Source organism: Mizuhopecten yessoensis, unplaced genomic scaffold, assembly GCF_002113885.1.
Source record: "Mizuhopecten yessoensis strain PY_sf001 unplaced genomic scaffold, ASM211388v2 scaffold9049, whole genome shotgun sequence".
Classification (NCBI taxonomy): domain Eukaryota; kingdom Metazoa; phylum Mollusca; class Bivalvia; order Pectinida; family Pectinidae; genus Mizuhopecten; species Mizuhopecten yessoensis.
The window spans coordinates 989,047-1,009,997 of NW_018407853.1; the positions used below are offsets into that span (position 1 = coordinate 989,047).

At 36.2% G+C, this 20,951-nt stretch overlaps 1 protein-coding gene across 1 annotated transcript in view; it reads left to right on the forward strand.

Moving 5' to 3' along the window:
• The window catches only part of LOC110457206 (gem-associated protein 5-like), a 193,533-nt gene that overhangs the window by 3,606 nt on the left and 168,976 nt on the right, over positions 1 to 20,951 (forward strand). The window contains exons 4-16 of the mRNA XM_021508373.1: positions 175 to 433; positions 1,935 to 2,094; positions 3,247 to 3,343; positions 4,911 to 5,026; positions 5,623 to 5,708; positions 6,197 to 6,273; positions 7,543 to 7,670; positions 8,511 to 8,584; positions 9,160 to 9,359; positions 10,284 to 10,426; positions 10,568 to 10,736; positions 11,526 to 11,741; positions 16,181 to 16,408. Of these exons, the coding sequence (XP_021364048.1) occupies positions 175 to 433; positions 1,935 to 2,094; positions 3,247 to 3,343; positions 4,911 to 5,026; positions 5,623 to 5,708; positions 6,197 to 6,273; positions 7,543 to 7,670; positions 8,511 to 8,584; positions 9,160 to 9,359; positions 10,284 to 10,426; positions 10,568 to 10,736; positions 11,526 to 11,741; positions 16,181 to 16,408 (1,953 nt within the window). The remainder of the gene's footprint in view (positions 1 to 174; positions 434 to 1,934; positions 2,095 to 3,246; positions 3,344 to 4,910; positions 5,027 to 5,622; positions 5,709 to 6,196; positions 6,274 to 7,542; positions 7,671 to 8,510; positions 8,585 to 9,159; positions 9,360 to 10,283; positions 10,427 to 10,567; positions 10,737 to 11,525; positions 11,742 to 16,180; positions 16,409 to 20,951) is intronic.

Genomic DNA, 20,951 nt, shown 5'->3' on the forward strand with positions numbered 1-20,951 from the left:
GTAACTTTGAAACTATCATCTCATAATATTTTTATGGATAAGAAATTATGACATCTTTTAGTAGAAAAAAAGAATTGACTTAAAACATATGTTCATATTTTCAATGCCATTCCTCTGAATATTTATAATTGGTATATAAAGTAAGAATGACCTGTTGATGTTGTTGTGTTCTAGTTGAAGTGGTGGACAACAATCCAGCTTCAGCGGAGGAAGATGATGTAGACTTTGGTACGGATGGCCACCTTCTAGCATCTGGTAGCAAAGACAAGACTATTCGTATCTGGAGCACTGACAGGGGCAGACAACTCTTACAGCTAAAGGTTGGAAAGTCTGGAGGTAGAGATCAAGGGAACGAGTATGGTGGTGGAAAAATGTGGACCACCTTTGTATGGCTGAGAAATAATCCTCGTCACCTGATCTCTAGCTCAGCAGGGTAAGTTAAATCTTTCAATGTATGCATGACAAACTGTAGGGTCCCTTTCCTGAGTCAATGATTTTCTGCAATTTTGCTCTAAATGAATTTATTGAGTTGATAAGCTGTCAAGAACCCTCCACAAATGTATGATAGGTCTGTGATATTCAACTTTCTGAAGTAATCTCTTTTTTTAGTCCATGACATTCCAACCCTTTTAATAAAACTCCCTAGTAATCTCTATTTAACTACAATCAACCATAATATTTTCACCCCACCAAGTTCATACCCTCCAATCGTTTAAAACAAAATTGTTCTGTGTTGAATTTTGTCACATATAGTTAACCGTGTCGCTTATTATACATGTATATATTGTGTAATAACTTTTGCTTTGAGTTAAATTTGCTATGTCATTTAAGGTCATTGGAGTGTATCGATTAACGGAAACAGGAAGTACATCCCTAGTTGAAAATCCAATGTAGGGAGACAGTATCACAATTTCCGCAAATTCTAATGTTTAATATTAAACTGATGAATATTGTATGTTTATTATTGACATAACAGTGTGTTCACTCAATATTAAAGTATTTCAAAGCAATCCAGGCATTAATTCAGGTGTTTTTTTTATCAATGAGTCACATGTGTCCATTTTTCTGTACTTCAGGAAACCGGCTACCTATTTCACTACTGTGAAGTTTTTCAAGAACGATAACTCTTACCTGCAATTACTATGTGTATATGGTTTTATTATAAAATGTCAATTTTTATATCGTGTATAGAGAATTGATTTTACACAATTTCAGCATTAATTAAATTGATATACATTAATGCAATACTAATATATGTCCATATAATTTTTATTGACATTATTTTGTGAAAATATTGTGTCTTTCATTTTTTTTCCAAAATTCACTCCTTTCTACATAAATTTCCATTTAAAATCCTTAAAATTCTGACAACCTATATTTTTTTTGTGGCAGAATTTTTTCTTTACTTTAAAGCAATATAACTACAAAATTTGAAGAAATTCTACTGAGAAATGGCGACACAATCCTATTACCTTAAGGGCATCAAGTGTGGAAATATTAAGGGGTGAATTTTGTTTATAGCTAAGGTCTGAAAATTCTGTTATAATCCTTCCATAAATTCACAACATTCTTTTGAATGTTTTCCTGAAACCCGTGACATTTTCTGGTATCCCTCTATAAATCGGCAACATTGGTTGGTAATACTTCAGTTAACGCAGTAAGTTTTTGTTTGTCCTTACTTAAATCTACAACATTACTATTCCCATGAGTCCTTCCCAAATCCAAGAATGTGAACTTCTGAATGGTGACATATATTTGTTGAAAAAAATGATACACTAAAATATGCTTATAAGCACACTAATCCTGACTCATATTTAAAATTGAGCCATGGTCCTTTCCTTTGGCAAGGAATGGTTTCATGAAGGGAGATTGGATGTGAATATATTTCACTGTGTTTGTGTTTGGATTGGACTGACTTAATCCTTTTCTTACAGCGGAGATCTGCTTAAATGGGACATTACATCACCAACCCAGCAGAAAAGTAAGCCATTCTGTGCCGAGCACAAAAAGGGAGGTCACTATCGTATGGTATTCAACCTACATCTGGCAGGGCCTGCAGACAGCTATCTGTGTTCTATGTCAATGGACAGACAGGTATGTATAGGGTATTCTCAACCCTGTAAGATCTGAAGTATGATATGTAATCTATGTTCTCTTCCATTTTATTTTTCCTTCATTTAAGGATTAACTTGAATATATTTTTCATGTTATGGAGATATAACCCAAAAAAACGGAGTGTACTCTAAATAAACCGCTTTGCGGTTTATGATGAGAGTACACTCCGGTTTTTTGTGTTATAGCTCCATAACATGAAAAATATATTCAAGTTAATCCTTATAATTTAATCTACTTTACACAATCCCTGTGGAAATCCACTTTTATTGATGGACTCTTTTCTCTTAGAAATTATTGTGCTGCTTATCAGCCAATCAAAAGCAACGTTACAAACGGCGAAGACATTTTTTTACGTTATGGGCCGATAACATAATTCTTTAAGCCAATGAAAAAGCGTACAAGCATGATTAAATTATTACACTTTAACAAGATGGCAGATTTAGAACCGTCTATGATTTTGAAAATTTGTAAGGTGCTTCTGGTATGTAATCTGAATGATAATTGAAAAATCAGATTAGTTTTAAAGCACTACTAATGTTTTTCTCTTGTTGTGAAATTATGTTGGTTCGACTTCAATATGGACTTCAGTAAATAATCAATTGCACGGATTGTAAAATACATTATGTATATACAAATTGCTATGACTATTGTTATCACTGCACAAAATTAAGTTATATATTTGTTTTTCTTCATCCTTGAAAACTCTGTAGGTTATGCTTACTCTGATCTGCACCCCTGGAATATGTCATGACAAAACCAAAGGCACACAGTTAGCTTTCCATTGGGTCCCAGTAGAACAACCTAACCAATAGCTAGGATGTTACTTGTCCATTGAATTTACCATTATGCTACTGTGCAGTCCTTTTGAAGTACATCCAAGGATCAAACAAGTCTACTTGTCTCATCCATAAGGTGTCGTGTACAGAGCCTTCAATTTCATCATGACATACTCTGGGGGTGAATGGAATGAGCTTAACCCTGGAATTTTTAAATGTTTTTTCTTATGCTAGTGTATTTTTTAGAATATTTATGTTCGTAACGCATATTGGAAATCTTGATTATAACTGATGTAAAGGTGTGTTCCTGGCCTGTATACATGGTGATATACAATTTGTCCTGCTTATTTTATAGGTGATTGTGTGGAACACTGACTCTGGATCACTGTTTGGGGTCCTACCCACGTTTGGGGGGTTTGTTTACGTTGCCAAGTCCTCACCTGTAGATCCAGGTAAGTTGTACACCCAAGAAGTCTTCCAACACGGTTTTTAGCTCACCTGGCACAAAGTGCCAAGTGAGCTTATGCCGTGGCGCGGCGTCCGTCGTCCGTCCGTCCGTCGTCCGGCGTCAATATTTTACCATAAACGACTTCTTTTTAATAACCGAAAAGTCTGGGGTGTCGATATTTGCCCAGAAGCAAACTTGGATGAAGTGCTTCAAAGTTTGTTCAAATGAATGACCTTCACCCATATTCAAGGTCACGGGGGTCAAATATGCTTAAAACTTCAAACAACTTCTGAATAACCAAAATGCCCAGGGTAATGATATTTGGCCAGTAGCATGCTGGGATGAAGGGCTACAAAGTTTGTTCAAATAAATGACCTTCACCCATATTCAGGGTAACAGGGGTCAAATATGTTTAAAACTTTAAACAACTTCTTCTGAATAACCAAAATGCCCAGGGTAATGATATTTGGCCAGTAGCTAGCCGAGATGAAGGGATACAAAGTTTGTTCAAATGCATGACCTTCCCCCAAATTCAAGGTCACGGGGGTCAAATATGCTTAAAACTTCAAACAACTTCTGAATAACCAAAATGCCCAGGGTAATGATATTTGGCCAGTAGCATGCTGAGATGAAGGGGTACAAAGTTTGTTCAAATGCATGACCTTCACCCAAATTCAAGGTCACGGGGCTCAAATATGTTTAAAACTTCAAACAACTTCTGAATAACCAAAATGCCCAGGGTGATGATATTTGGCCAGTAGCATGCTGGGATGAAGGGCTACAAAGTTTGTTCAAATGCATGACCTTCACCCAAATTCAAGGTCACGGGGGTCAAATATGTTTAAAACTTCAAACAACTTCTGAATAACCAAAATGCCCAGGGTGATGATATTTAGTCAGTAGCATACTAGGATCAAGGGCTACCAAGTTTGTATAAATGTATGACCTTGAATCATATTCAAGGTCACAAGGAGCAAATATGTTCAAAATATTTCAACAACTTGTTCTGAATAACCAAAAGGCTCAGGATGTTGATATTTAGTCAGTAGTATATGCTGGGATCAAGTACTACTTTGTTTGTTAAAGTGAATGACTTTTACTTATATTCAAGGTCACAGGGGTCAAATTTGTTTAAAACCTTTAAACAACCTCTTCTGAATAACCATGGGTCCCAGGACGTTTATACTTTGCAAGTTGCATCCTGAGATGAAAGGCTATATAATGTGTTCAACATAATGACTTTGTTCGACTTTCAATCACAGGGGTGAAATGTTAAAAAAAAAATAACGGTCTTTTGAATGAATTTTAATCATAAATACTGATATTTTGCCTGTAGCTTTATTTTAGATCACTTTTAAGGTTACAAGTGTGAGTTTTATACCAGGTGAGCGATGCAGGCCCATTGGGCCTCTTGTTTGTATACAAAATACCATCCTGCAGGATAAATTGAATGATTTTGACCAAATTAATGCTGTTTGCCAAATCAATTCACTTAAAAGATTTGCTTTTGAAGTCTGAAACCATACATATTGTTCAGTGAACCAAGGGTTGATGTTTTGACTAATTTACAGGAAGAATGGCAGTGGGGGTCGGAGACAGTATGATACGTCTATGGAACCTCAATAATACCAACAATCTCACGGACATCAAGAATCTGTGGCAAGGAATCAAGACCAAAGTCACAGCAGTAAGTGAAACCTGCCTCAAAAACAACCTTTCTATAAAGACCACCTGCCTTAAGAATATCTTGGGGAGATGTTTGATATACCGTAACAACCTTTCTATAAAGACCACCTGCCTTAAGAATATCTTGGGGAGATGTTTAATATACCGTAACAACCTTTCTATAAAGACCACCTGCCTTAACCTTTTCACCACTGTGGACCATAATGGACTCATCCAGATCAATGTGTGGTAGAGTTTACTAAAGTTACATAGGGGTGAAAGGGCCTTTCTAAAAGACCACCTGCCTTAAGAATATCCCAAAGATATTTGGTATACTGTCGCAACCTTTCTACAAAGACCACCTGCCTTAAGAAAATCCTTTTATTTTTATTTCCTCCTTTGAAGGTCTCTATTAACAGGTTTGTCTAGATCTGTAGTAAATTCATTCTCTAATTTATAACATGAGAGTGTTTTAAAAACGTTTTCAATTATGTGCCTCCTAACACATAACATCTAATCACTTGTTTTCTTTTGCTTAACCCTATATACATGTTACTGGGTTGATGGTCAGTTAAATTCCATCACATTCTACATCTCTATGAATTGTGTATGATACAGCTATGTTGGCATCCCGTGAAGGAAGCTCTGTTGGCGTATGGGACTGACGATGGGCGAGTGGGTGTGTACGACACATTGTCAAACAGGTTGGTCAGATTCCTACTCGTAGCTTATCATTGTTCACGCGAGAAATATATGTCTTTTAATTGTCCAGAATTTGTGTGAATGATTCAGGTACTTTATATTCCTGTTCATTAAACAAGTTAACATTAAGAATGTTTTATTCAATACTTAATGAAATAATTGCAGGAAACTCTTGTCCGCACACCTATCAAGTCATCTGCATTTTTATGGAAATTCAGATTTTAACTTGCACACTTTGTGTGTCCTGATAAGTCATTTAAATTTATGATTGGCTTTCATGACCTGGAAATGGAATGTCCAGGGAAACTTCTAGCATGTTAGTTTTCTCGGTATAAAACTATTTTAGAAAGAAATTAAAAGTGATAAATAAGATGTCATAAGAAACTTGTACACGGTATCGACAGTTTATCCAGTCATGTGTGTCATTGCTGTCTCCTCAGTCTTTTCATGCTTGAAGCCCATGATTACCTGTTACATATTACATCTTCAGACATCCCAACATTTCCTCCACCTACCATAAGCGGACAGTGTATGTGGTGACGTGGGGTCCCAGCTGTTCACACCAAGGCAAGTCTTATCATTTTCTTTATTTTGTTGAGACATATGGTGATGTTTTGATTCTAATTGTATTAGCAACAAATACATTTAAACATATCTTTCATATACAGATAAAGATAAAGCTATCATTTCAACTTAATGAGATCAAATATTTTTATAGAGTTTTAAGGAGGCACATAGTGGTAGGATGCCGGGCCCCTGACCAAAGGGTTGCAGGTTTGTGTCACCTCAAGGCACTGTGTTGTATCTTTGAACAAGATACTTCACTCCACTTGTTCCAGTCTACTCAGCTGTAAATGAGTATGAGGTTGGGTAGTGCTAGAATTGTAGAATGCTAGCTGTGAGCGCCGAAATGGCAGCACCAGATGTATGCTCCCCAGGGAGTTGAGAAAGATATTGGCTGGTTGCAATGGCTCTATAACCACGGATAATAGCTTGTGAACCGCTTTGAGACGACCTACAAACTAGCTTTTGATAAAGCGGTATATAAGAACCTTGAATAATAATAATAATAATAATAATAATTATTATTATTATAGATAAAAACATTTTCACCAAAGTTGACATAACATGAAATGCAACTGGAATACATACAATAAAAGATAAAGAATTACATTTACAAAGGACTGTAACTGGGTCATAACATTGGTTCATAAACAAATCACTTTTCATCACTATAAAATCTAATATTTCATCAATAATTATATCATAATGAATTCAATTGCTGCTGTTTGTAAAATATTTCCAAATAATTAGTTTTACTTAAATAATCCATGTATTTATGTACCAATATTCACTGTCAGGATAAATTTACCTTCCTGAGGGGGGGCGAAAAAAGCAAAAGTTACCTGCAGCAAAAACTTCCCAAGTATACAGTATTAAATTTCCGATGTATGTTTGTAATTGAGCTTATATATTTGGCAAAGAAAACTGCCAATCACCTTCATGTGAATGTTGTCCAGTCATCTTTACTTTGAATTTTGATTACTTTTTTGTGCAAGTCTACTGGAATTCATCCACGAAGGACTCCAACATACCCTGCCTCCAGCACACATATACACAAGCACGCATATATTACACGCATGGAAGCATGTCTTTAATTGACCATAGCTGTTCATAGGACGTTACCCCCCCCCCCCCCCCCCCCCCCCCCCCCCCCCTTGGAACTAATGGAACGCTGATGCTGGATCTAATTTGCTTTGTAAAGATTAAAACTGTGTATGCTGACATCAGTACCTATGTAGACTGCTAACCAATCTGTTGACCTTTAACCTTCAGATGATGTATCGGGTGGCTACAGTCTGTACAGTATCGGGGATGGTGTTATCCTGGAACACGACGTCTATAACCTACAGGAGGAGGCCAGTGACGTCAACTCACTCATACAGCAAACTAATGGCAAAAAGGTAACTTCAGGGTCAGTCTATAGGTTCAAGGTCTAAAACATATGACAGGCGCTATAGTGATAGTGACCAAGGTCAAACAGTAGTTAGAGAACAAAAATCATTGTATATTGAAGGTAAGAAAGAGGTAGAGGAGATAATGAAGAAGGTTGTTCAGAATTTAAAAAAACCCCACTCAAAGGTCAATGAAGGCTCTTTATCATGGAGTAGTTACAGACAATAATACAAGGGTCAAGGTAGGTTCAAGGTCATACAGGGTTTGAAAAGATGATAACAAGGTCAATTTAAGTTTAGTTTAAACTTACTTTTATTCAAGTTTTTCAATTTTATATAAAAACACTATATATATAAGACATGTTGTAACAAAAAAGTATGGTTCAAAATAGGAAATAGAAACAAGTGTCTCAGACAATGTAGGTTTAAGATCATACAGAAGTTAGAGAATGGCATGCAATGGTCAATATAAGCTGAAATAATAAAGAGGTAAGAGTAAACATATAGTATAAGGGTCAATAGAGATTCAATGTCATACAGAGGATAAAAATGACCAATGCAAATGTCAATGTTCTAGGTCACATAAAGATAGAAACGATCATACAAGGGTGAATGTAAGCTCAAAGGTCAAACAAGTTAGATAATGTAATGCAAGAATCCATGTAGGCTCAAAAGCCATACAGAGGTTAAAGAATTATGCAATGGTCACTGTAAGTTCATGGTCACACAGAGGTTTGAGAAGCCTTTCCTTTGATGGTTCAAATTCACAACGACCTGTAGTAGGTAACACGGTTGAGTTTTTCAGTGCTAAAGTGCTAAAATATTTATTTTGTTTAAAAACGATTCCAGGTCAAGTTACCAGTGCGCAGTGAGATCAGCTGGAGTCCAGACTTTTCTTTTGTTGCTATTGGCAATGATGATGGGTAAGAGCATTCCTTCTTTATGCTAATTCAGATATTTTGCTGCTTTCCTCAGCCATGGCAAATCACTAGATCTGTTTAATTAAACATACATGTACATTCATACATGTGTGTATTGCTGTTGATGTTTTGTTAATATAGCAATATCTTAATACCAAATGTTAATGATAACAGTGATTCATAAAGCACAATCTCATTCACAGTCAATGGGAGTTTAAGTCATTCTTAGATCATGTATTTACATATCTAAGCAAAGAAAATCGATAAACAGAGTTTTAGAAAGAAAAAAAAAATAGTATGGCAAAAGTAAAGATATATTTGTTTTCCTACAGAATCTCAAATTTATCAGAGTCTACATAATCAAGTTTTATCACTTATAATTGTATTGGCTTTATATTGGCAGCTATGCTCCGAGCAGAAATCGCAAATAAAAAGTTTGTTTTTTATTCGCAAAGTTGTGTCTGCTCTTGTTGATTGCTATATGTTGAGCACATTAAGCATATGATAAAGTTTAAATGTATATCCTAAATAACACCTAAGTTATTTTAGTATACATCTGTATTATATTTTCTTTAAAGGTCAGTGGAAATTTACAAGCCCCCAAATTTTCGTCTGGTTGCCACTGTCCATATTCATAAAAAGTTGATCAACTGTATTCAATGGCATCCCCACATCACCATGGCTTCACCAGGTGGCTCCCCCTACATGTACTGGATAGCCACAGCATCAAACGAGGCGGGAGTCTATGTAGTAAACCTGTCTTCTCTCCTGGACAAAGGTAACACTGATGTTTCATTTCCAGTCTGTAGCTATGCTCAATGCATTGTTAAAATATAGATAAAAATATAGTGACTCGATCTGGAGAAAAAATAATTACACGTCAACTGTTTTACTCACCAATGTTCAACTTTCTTACCATGTAAAACCAATTTGCAAAGTGTCAAGTTTGTATACTTACCAGTATGGCTTTTCCTAATGTGGTCTTTTGAAACTGTTTTATGTCAAGTCGTAGAGTAAATTCAACATATGGCGAATATATATTTTGGATGGTGCCAGAGCAAGAAAACTTAGTGGGGCAAAAGAATTACAGTTTTTAGTATAGTAGTTACGTAGGAACACTGTCCAGTTTGTTTGTTTAAAGTGCATAGATATATAGACTATATTCTGTTACATAGTGAACGGCATTATATTAAAGGTTTCAATGAAAAGGTGTTCTTGAAATTGGACCATGATGCCCAAATGTTATTCCAGTGAAGTAACTGAAGAAAGGAAAATGGTATCTGAAACTAATACAGAAATGTTACTGAAATGATTATATTGTTATACTGTATTTTCTGTATTTTTGAGCAGGAAATTGAAGAAAGTATTCTGCATCGTCACACTCTTCAGTATTAGATTTACCTCCCCTTGGCTATTCACTTCAAGATTATCCATTTTATAACCTTTGGAGAGACTTCATTGGCATAGTGGTATTAAATACTGTTGGCGTTTTTCATGAAGATTGTTTGAACTTATTGAAAGAGAAGAGATAGGGTGGGGGCATTATCAGCAGTTAAATATGGATAATATTCAATGCCGGTAAAATGGACTTGGCTGCTATTATTCAAATGTCATAATTGGTTGATGAGAACAAAGGCACTGAAGCTTGATTGTCATTAAATAACCAAAAACCAGAAAATGGTATTAAATCTTCAACTTACAGTTGGAGACCTAGTGGCCGAACCTGTGGTAGTGTCCGAATCCAAGCAATGTCTCCTCGGCCACGTGGACAGAGTGACCGGTGTTGCCTGGAGTCCCCACATTGATCAACACCTAGCCACAGTTTCGTATGATGGTCAAGCACTGGTCAGTATGTGTTTAAACTTATATTGTTTTTATCATTTTTTTAAACTTTTACAAGCAATATGTTGATAAGTTGATAAGTATTTTGTGATTTCTGTTTAGGAATGCATATGTATTTTAAAGTGACCTTGACTTTACCAAAAGGTTTGGGATGTGGATAAGAACGAGATGCTGGCTTGTTACCAAGGTCACAGTGGGAGACTACTCTGTGTGCAGTGGAACGGTCTACATGACGATCTGGTCATAACTGGAGCAGACGACTTCTCTCTCCACCAGTGGCGACCTTCGCTTCACATCCCAAATCCAGAAAATGGTCAGTGACTTGATGAATAAGTCTATCCATGCTGAAAATACAATAGAACCAAGTTATCTCAAACTTAGTTCAGTTTCCTACCCCCAAATCTCAACATTCATTTAAATCAAACTCAAGTCAGTTACCTCAAAACACAAACACTCAAACTCAGACTAGTCGTTGACTCCAAAACTCGAACACTCAGTTATCTTAAACTCAAATGGAGTGAATAACCCAAAGTATGAACTTTCTGTAAGCAGAATGACTGAAATTAAAATCATGGGAATACTTTATCCTATCTGGTTTTTTTAATATGACTTTATCCCGACCTCAGTTACTCTGCATCCAGACTTAAAAGTATGATCAGTGGTTTGATTAACAATATAGATCATTGCTGAAGATATTTCATTTCCAGTATGTTACTCTGTTAAATGTATTACCTTCAAATGGTAGGACTTTCACATATTGTTATTTCCTATCTTTTCTGATAAATGGGGAAGATCGAATTTTCAGTATAATCCTTTTTTATATGTAGATTAATCACTTAAAGTTCTTGTTTGAAAAGGTAAGTCTACCTTTACATAAAAACAATCTGACATTTTAATTTTAATATGGTAAATAACAACTCCACAGTGAAGTTGTGAAGTAGAGTATAATTTGTAAGTGATAAGTATTGAGGTTTTACAGGAAGACATGTGATGTCTCCCTATTCAGTAAGGAGTCCCCTTATATTTTACCTTGAATGATTGAACCACACTCTAAAGAATCAGAATCTCCCTACAACTGGTTGTTGTGTTTTATTTATTTTAGCTGGAAGACAGAGAAAACAGAAGCACAACAAGAAAAAGTCAAAGAAAAGTTCCACTGTTAGTAATATGGATACTAATACCAACGCCAATCCAGGGCCTGTCGATTTATCTCTGACGACAGAAGACCAGGATGGCCTGGAGAAAATCCTGGAAGAGAAACGTCGACAACTTCTTGAGAAGGACACAACAGTGTTACTTGAAGAGACAGATAAGACAGGTAGGGACAGGGTGCTTCATTACATTAACCATAGTTATTAGTAATCTGTTCTCAACATTTTAATCAAGCCATATTTATATATGTCGTTCATAACAACCCCCTGGATGGTCAGGAACCACTAGTCTCAATCATGGAACCTGTTTCCTACGTCAGAACCAAATGATATACTAAGATTAACATGCTGCTTTACATGGTTGTCCAGACCATACTGCCTCAATTTCATCTTAAGGGAGTAAGGATGGTCACAAAATTTCAGCTCCATTCGTAACTTTGTCAGCTGAATTTCAGTTTTCTTTTTCTCAGCATCTTATGTTAAGTAAGGTTGTTGATACTGTTTCTGCTGTTTCTCACCATCTTAGGTTAAGCAACAAATGGAATAAGTTGCTTCTAAGAAATTTAAACATATGTAATAGGGTTACCAATGGTGAATGGGTTGCAAAAACCAACAAGTGAATAGTTGGACATCTAATTATCCCATAGGAAGCCTGATGATTGCCTGGATTAGGCTTACTGAATATCCATTGATCCAACAATGCATGTCTTGAGCTGTTAAGCGCTGTTTTTTTAACTTGATGATTAAGATTAACCAAGAGATGTCACTGGTAAAGTCCAAAATCAGGAAATATTATAAAAGAAAAGGGTGGGGTGTAGCAGAAGGCAAAGCAACCCATAATAACTGTTGGTGATCCTGGTTACAGGAGGTGAAGTTAAAGGTCATTCTATAACACTAGGGCTTTTTCTCACTATTTCGGGAATGGGGCCCCCAAACAGGACCTAGACTCTCTGAACACCATACTGTCGGGTGAACATGGTTAAAAGAAGTGAAGAGCATATTCTGTGACACCATACATGATACTGGATCAGGTGGACTTGTTTTAAGGATGAAGGTCATACTATATGACACTGTTTTGGCTAATGGACTTGGTTAGATGTTGAGGTCATACATTTTGACATCATTCTAAGTGTTGCATTTTGTAATAAGCATGAAGATATGATAATACAACATCATAATGGCAGATTATGTCAACATATCATTGTACTGATTCAAGATGAAGGTCATGCTATTTGTCATTGTACTGCTGAACTTGATTCAAGGTGAAGGTCATGCTATTTGCCTTTGTACTGCTGAAATTGGATCAAGGTGAAGGTCATGCTATTTGTCATTGTACTGCTGAACTTGATTCAAGGTTAAGGTCATGATATATATAATTGTACTGCTGAACTTGATTCAAGATGAAGGTCATGCTATATATAATTGTACTGCTGAACTTGATTCAAGGTGAAGGTCATGCTATTTGCCATTGTACTGCTGAAATTGATTCAAGGTGAAGGTTATGCTATTTGTCATTGTACTGCTGAACTTAATTCAAGGTTAAGGTCATGCTATATATAATTGTACTGCTGAACTTGATTCAAGGTGAAGGTCATGCTATATGTCTTGTACTGCTGAACTTGATTTTGATTCAAGGTGAAGGTCATGCCATATGTCATTGTACTGCTGAACTTGATTGAAGGTGAAGGTCATGCTATACGTCACTGTACTGCTGAACTTGGTTCAAGGTGAAGGTCATGCTAGATGACATCAAACTGGTGAATTTGGTTACAAAAGATGAAGGCCATAATCTTTGACACAATATTGTTTGATGAACTTAATCAGTACCTGAAGTAGTTACAAAAGAAGGTCATATTCTATACATATATATGAGGAAACTATGGTATTTCTTATTGTTTGTAAGGTTGAGACGTTTTAAAGAATTTTTGGTAAAATAACTGCCACTTCAGTTTGGAATGAAAATGTGGTCATCAATTTTAATATTGGTTGTGTTGTGCTATTGATGTAAATCTCATTAAAAGTATTCTTGCTGATAAACATCTTAAACTGAAATCAATTTTGTTTTTGATGTAAAGTGGGTTGTTTACAGGCCATCTGGTACAGAAGGAAGTCCTTTTGATACATATTCAAGCTTGGATATAAACAAGGGTAATTTATGATAAAAGTTGAACACTTTAGCCCACTTTTCATTCTCTCCAAGGCAACAGCAAAAAGAACTAGTACCATGACCAAGGGCACCTGACAAAAACTCTGAATGGGAAACTTTGGCCAATAGGGCTGTCATAATTTGTTAAGTGCTTTCTAGTTTGTTCTTTGATCTTCAGGAATAAATCAGATCAATATGATTTTTTTGTTTTTATGCCACAGCAGTTTCCTTAGCTTGTGGTATAAGCTATTAAAAGATAAGAATAATTTGGTGAAAGATTTTATAGCGAAAAAGGAGTGTCGCTTAAATTTTTGATTATTCAATTGTATGGTTTTGTGTTATACAGAACAGATAAATGTAGCAAACCAATATTAATTTCATTATCAAAGGTAATGTAAATAATACAGTTATTGGAATTTTAGCAATAAGTTCTTATTTTTAGCTCTCCTGCCCAAAGGTAACCAAAAGGCCTAGGATGATGATATTTGGCCAGTAGCATCCTGGAATTAAGGGCTACCAAGTTTGTTCAAATGAATGACCTTCATCCATTTTCAAGGTCACAGGGGTCAAATATGTTAAAATCTTTGAACGACTTCTGAAGAACCAAGAGGCCTAGGGTGATGATATTTGGCCAGTAACATGCTGGGATGAATGGCTACCAAGTTTGTTCAAACAAATGACCTTCTCCCATTTCCATGGTCACAGGGGTCAAATATGTTTAAAACCTTTAAAGCAACTTATTCTCAATAACCAAACAGCCTTGGATGATGATATTTGGCCAGTAGCATCCTGGAGTCAAGGGCTACCAAGTTTGTTGAAATAAATGACCCTCATCCATTTTCAAGGTCACAGGGGTCAAATATGTTAAAATCTTTAAAGACTCCTTCTGAAGAACCAAGAGGCGTAGGGTGATGATATTTGGCCAGTGACATGCTGGGATAAAGAGCTACCAAGTTTGTTAAAACAAATGCCCTTCACCAATTTTCAACGTCACAGAGGTCAAATACCTTTAAAAACTTTAAAACTACTTCTTCTCAATAACCAAAAGGCCTTGGATGATAATATTTGGCCAGTAACACGTTTGGATGAAGGGCTACCAAATATGGTCAAATGAATGAGCTTCGCTCATATCCAAGGTCAAAGGGGTCAAACATGTTAAAATCTTTGAACGTCTTCTTCTGAATACAGAGAGGCCTAGGGTGATGATATTTGGCCAGTAACACGTTTGGATGAAGGGCTACCAAATATGTTCAAATGAATGAGCTTCGCTCATATCCAAGGTCAAAGGGGTCAAATATGTTAAAATCTTTGAACGTCTTCTTCTGAATAACAGAGAGGCCTAGGGTGATGATATTTGGCTTTTAGCATGGTGGAATGAAGGGCTACCAAGTTTGTTCAAACAAATGACCTTCACCCATTTTCAACGTCACAGAGGTCAAATATGTTTAAAAACTTTAAAACTACTTCTTCTCAATAACCAAGAGACTGACGGTTATAATATTTGGCCTGTAGCATGCTGGGATGAATCGCTACCACGTTTGTAAAAATGAATGACCTTGACAATTATTCAAGGTCACAATTTTCAAATATGTTTAAAACCTTTAAACAACATCTTTTCAACAACCAAAAGTCCTAGGATGATGTTGTTTGGCCAGTAGCATGCTAGGATGAAGGACTACCAAGTTTATTCAAACGAATGACCTCAACATATATTAAAGGTCACAGGGGTCAAATATGTTTCAAACCTTTAAAAGACCTCTTCTCAATAAGCAAAAGGCTAAGGGTGATGGTATTTGGCCATTAACATACTGGGATGAAGGACTACCAGGTTTTTTCAAATGAATGACCTTTGCCCATATGCAAGGTCACAGTGGTCAATATATGTTTAAATCTTTAAATGACTTGTTCTGTATAACCAAAAGGTCAAGGGTAATGATATTTTGCCAGAAGCATGCTTGGTTGGATGACTATACGCTCTGTTCAACCTTATGTCCTTGTTCGACATTCAAGGTCACAGGCGTCATATGTTTAAATTTTTGATAAGTTCTTATGAGTCAAACACTGATATTCTGCCTGTAGCTGTATTTTAGTCCACTTTAAAGATTATTTGTGAGATTAATACCAGGTGAGCAACTCAGGCCCATTGGGCCTCTTGTTTAAAGACTTCTGTTTAAATGAAATGGAAGTAATGCGATTCGACTTCATTGTTGGATGTTTTATAGCTTTGTGACATGCAGTTTAATATTGACGTAATAATCTATGCTATACATTTTTTGCACTATATAAACTTATTCTATAAATGCAGTTTGTGAATAGACAATTAATTTGGCTGATATTGGTATAGTTTGGATACTGTTTACAATGGGTGCCAGGAAACTTGCATAATCAATGACTGATTAGTTCCTCATTGTTTTCTCCACTCCCATCCTCCTGCATCTAAAACATATATTCATATTACAGGCATACAAGGGAGTGGCACAGCATCTAATGACCCTGTCGGGATTCCGTGTACCACTTCTTCCTCTGACAACAATACCACTGTCTCTACGGCAACCAATATAACAAACAATAAGGCAACCAGTGCTGCAGTAGTTGACCTTGCACAACCTGTGACCTTGGAAACAGGTCAAGAGTTCACCCAGAGGGAAGTCAGAGCATCAGCTGATTTTGACCGAACTAGGCCAGCAGGTGCGTATTGAAGATGAATATTTTTCATACATAATTTTCTGTCAGTATTGTTATTAGCTGACCTATTTTTCAATCGAGTTTAGACATTTGTTTTCAATTCGATCAAATTAAAAATTCCCCCCCCCCCCCCCCCCAAAAAAAAAGGAACTAAAACAGGTTTTATTTCTGGCAGATTCAAAAATAAGAAGTTTATTTCACGCCATTTTAATGCATGAAAGGCAACAGTTCCCAAATAACCAAGAAAGCCTCTTGTAAGCATCTTAACTTTGCAGTCAATAAAACAAATATACAATAAGGATCCCCATGCTACTGCTTGAAACTGTAACTATGTAGTTGACACTGATTTTTCTGGCATGACTAACACTTTAATAAATCCTTTCTGAAAAGAAAACCGTTCCTTACATTATTTGTTAATTAAAAGAAGGATAAAGATAAAATAAAACAAAAAAATAATCAACAACAGTGTTCCTTGTGTAAAAATTGAGCGAGCTAGACCAGGATTCCAGTGCTAGATTCCAGTGCTAGACATTCCGTTGTTATAATGTTGCTCTAACCATCGGAGCTTCCTGGTCAGTGTAAGTGCTTAGACCGAAATGAAGGGCAGGGTAAATTAAGTAATTCAATTAGCTGATTTACCCATATGATACGCAATCTACTTCGTTGGATGTTGGATGGTATTGCTCAAAATTATATATGTACTTGATTGTGTAAAGCATTCTAGTTCCTGATCTTTCCCTGGTACTAAATTAGTAGACCTTAAGATTTCATTTGTCTGTATTTCTGTCTTTCCTTCCCAGGAGTTTGTTTGGGACAAATCTATAATAATTCGCTTTGGCTTAGTACACAAGTTATAAGGATGGCAGAGTTACAAAACCAAATAAAGGTCACTGTGACCTAAATTTTGACACCTTGGGATGGCAGAGTGTCATACACCAAATATAGGTCACTGTAACCCTATATATTTTGACCTCTGACTTCAGTTAAGGACACAGTTAGTCTGGGGCATATCTCCTATACTATTGTATACTGGAAAACTTTCAACCAGTCAACTATTTGCCATTCACAGTGTTAATTTCACCCTTTTCCTTTTATTATACTCTATATCATATATGCTATGTACATGAACTTAACTTTGATGCCATAATAGATGCTCTTATTGGGAATGGTGAAAAATTGGAAAATTAAAATGCATTGAAAATTTCCTAGTTTACAGTATTTCAACAGAGGTTATTCCTAAATTTGGTCTACAGGTATATCTTGCAAGGGCACGTATTTTTCTGGGGTATATATCCTGAAGTGTTCACTTGGAATTGTGTGCAGGTACACAATGGGATGTGCAGTATGAGTCTTACAGTCACACATCATTTGGAAGACATTCTTATGTCCTAAAGACAAGCAGATGTCAAGATATCCCAATTTATGACATAATTACAGAACTGGCATTCAGTAAATACACCCATTCCATTTATATACCATATATCACAATGAGGGAATGCAGACCAAACCCAATTTGTACCACGTAGCAAGTAAACAGCATGTATACAATGTAGTTGTGTTCTGAAGAATGAGGCCTCCTTTAGGCAGAAACATGTCACACACTGGTTTTAAATTGAAGATCATACTGTTTCGAACAGAATCAAGAGGTGTTGTTACTCATTCTTTCTAATTCTATTTTAAAATTTGCATATGTTATTATATAATGTAGCAGACTTCTATATTACAGCATAACGGTACATTGAGACATTACATATACGGTAGAGCCAAGAAATGTTAAACTTCAAGAATGACAGGGAAATATTTGTTTTCCCTGTTTTGCAAATATTTGTTTAGTTAGGGAATTTGGGTCTTTTTTCTGATTAGATTTTAAAAACTTGTACACAAATATTTTATTTTAGCTCACCAGCGGCTCACTAAAATGAAATTTTTTAAACTTGTTTTATAAATCTTGTGTGAAATGGAAACTCATGAAAGATCAAAACCATCACCTGTTACATTTGCCTATTTATTAGCCTTGGTATGAGAAACCTATATTTTCATTTCTCAGTTGAATTGCTTCAATAACAATACAATTATTACATCAGTTTCCTTTAGTGTACAGCTCCTTCATGCCCAAAAGGTAAATTATTCAATTGTGTCACTTCATCAAACCATATCAGAAATATTGGTTGCTTGCAGCAGAACAGGTCAGCCAATAGCAAGATGTCTTCAGTGTTCTATGTGTCTCAGCAAAGTTTTTGTACATCTAGGTGATCCTGACAAAAGAACAGTAAATAAAGGAATCCTTACCACGGGCGGACTTGAGATTGCCTAGTGATTACTGTGAAAATGTGAAATTTTAGTGCTGAAAAATTAAGCAACAAAATGTGTAGAATATTTATCTGGTGAAGGGAAATGCTAGATAGCAAGCAAGAATTTTCCTGTGTATTTGGCAGACTTCCAGCAGATTATGAACCAGAAACAGTTGGTGTTTAATCTTATAGAATTGGACAAAACACTGTATAAATTGGGTAGAAATCAATACGTTCAAGCAGTTTCCTTTGTAATGCTTCATTTCTTACGCCTGTTGGGCTGTCGTTGACCAGATGTATAATGGTATGGCAAAAGCTGCCTGTAGTCCATTATAGCTTTTCTTTGTCTAGACCAAATATCATACACTATTTCATGTCAGGAGTCCAAACCTGATTCAAATTGACATCTAGGGAATTAGAAGTACAGTATAACATATTTACTTATTAGGTTATTTGGAGGAGTTGGGGGGGGNTGTTGTGGCCATACCTTATGTACTTTTTCCTGTAGAAACTAGATTTGTGATACAAAGAGATAAGTTCGGTAGGTTGAGCCATTATGTACCATAAAAATGTCATTGTGACCAAGCTACTTTACAGGAATAGTGAACGTAATAAGAAACTTATACTGGTATACACTATAGTTTATCATGTCACTTTAGCTCTCATCCTTAAAATTCCAGGGATTATGTTCAGTTACATTCCCTGCGCCCCTGGAATAATTGATCACAAAATCAAATGCATTCAGTAAGCAATTTCAAGTAAAAAAAACCTAACCAATTGCTAAGCTGTTACCTTTCCATTGATTACAGAAGAGTAACACCCAGTTTTACAGCCAGTCGTTTTTACCTCACCTGGCACGAAGTGCCAAGTGAGCTTATGCCGTGGCACAGCGTCCGTCGTCCGTCCGGTGTCCGTCGTCCGTCCGGTGTCCGTCCAAAATGCCCAGGGTAATGATATTTGGCCAGTAGCATGCTGAGATAAAGGACTACAAAGTTTGTTCAAATAAATGACCTTCACCTATATTCAAGGGTACAGGGGTCAAATATGTTTAAACAACTTCTTCTGAATAACCAGAATGTCAAGGGTGATGATAATTGGCCAGTAGCACGCTGAAATGAAGGGCTACAAAGTGTGTTGAAATGAATGACCTTCACCCCTATTCACGGTCACAGGGGTCAAAGTTGTTTAAAATCTTTAAACACCCTCTTCTGAATAACCAGAATGTCAAGGGTGATGATAGTTGGCCAGTAGCACGCTGAAATGAAGGGCTACAAAGTGTGTTGAAATGAATGACCTTCACCTATATTAAAGGGTACAGGGGTCAAATATGTTCAAAATATTTACAGAACGTGTTCTGAATCACCAAAAGGCTCAGGATGTTGATATTTAGTCAGTAGCATGCTGGGGTAAAGGGCTATCAAGTTTGTTCAAATAAATGACCTTCAACTATATTCAAGGGCACAGGGGTCAAATATGTCAAAAACTTAAAACAACTTCTTCTCAATAACCAAAATGCACAGGGCGATGATATTTGGCCAGTAGCACGCTGAAATGAAGGGCTACAAAGTGTGTTGAAATGAATGACCTTCACCTATATATAAGGTCACAGGGGTCAAATATGTCAAAAACTTAAAACAACTTCTTCTCAATAACCAAAATGCCCAAGGTGATGATATTTGGCCAGTAGAGTGCTGGGTTAACGGGCTATCAAGTTTGTTCAAATAAATGACCTTCACCTATATTCAAGGGTACAGGGGTCAAATATGTTCAAAATATTTACAGAACGTGTTCTGAATCACCAAAAGGCTCAGGATGTTGATATTTAGTCGGTAGCATGCTGGGATCAAGGACTACGATGTTTGTTGAAGTGAATGACTTTGACATATATTCAAGGTCACAGGGTCAAATATGTTAAAAACTTAAAACAACTTCTTCTCAATAACCAAAATGCACAGAGAGATTATATTTGGCCAATAGCATGCTGAGATGAAGGGCTACCAAGTTTGTTAAAATGTATGGCCTTGAATCATATTTAAGCTCACAAGGAGCAAATATGTTCAAAACTTTAAACAACTTCTTCTCAATAACCAAAATGCCCAGGGAGATGATATTTAGTCAGTAGCATACTTGGATCAAGGGCTACCAAGTTTGTTCAAATAAATGACCTTCACCCATTTTCAACGTCACAGAGGTCAAATATGTTTAAAATCTTTAATCAACCTCTTCTGAATAACCAAAATGCCCAGGGCGATGAT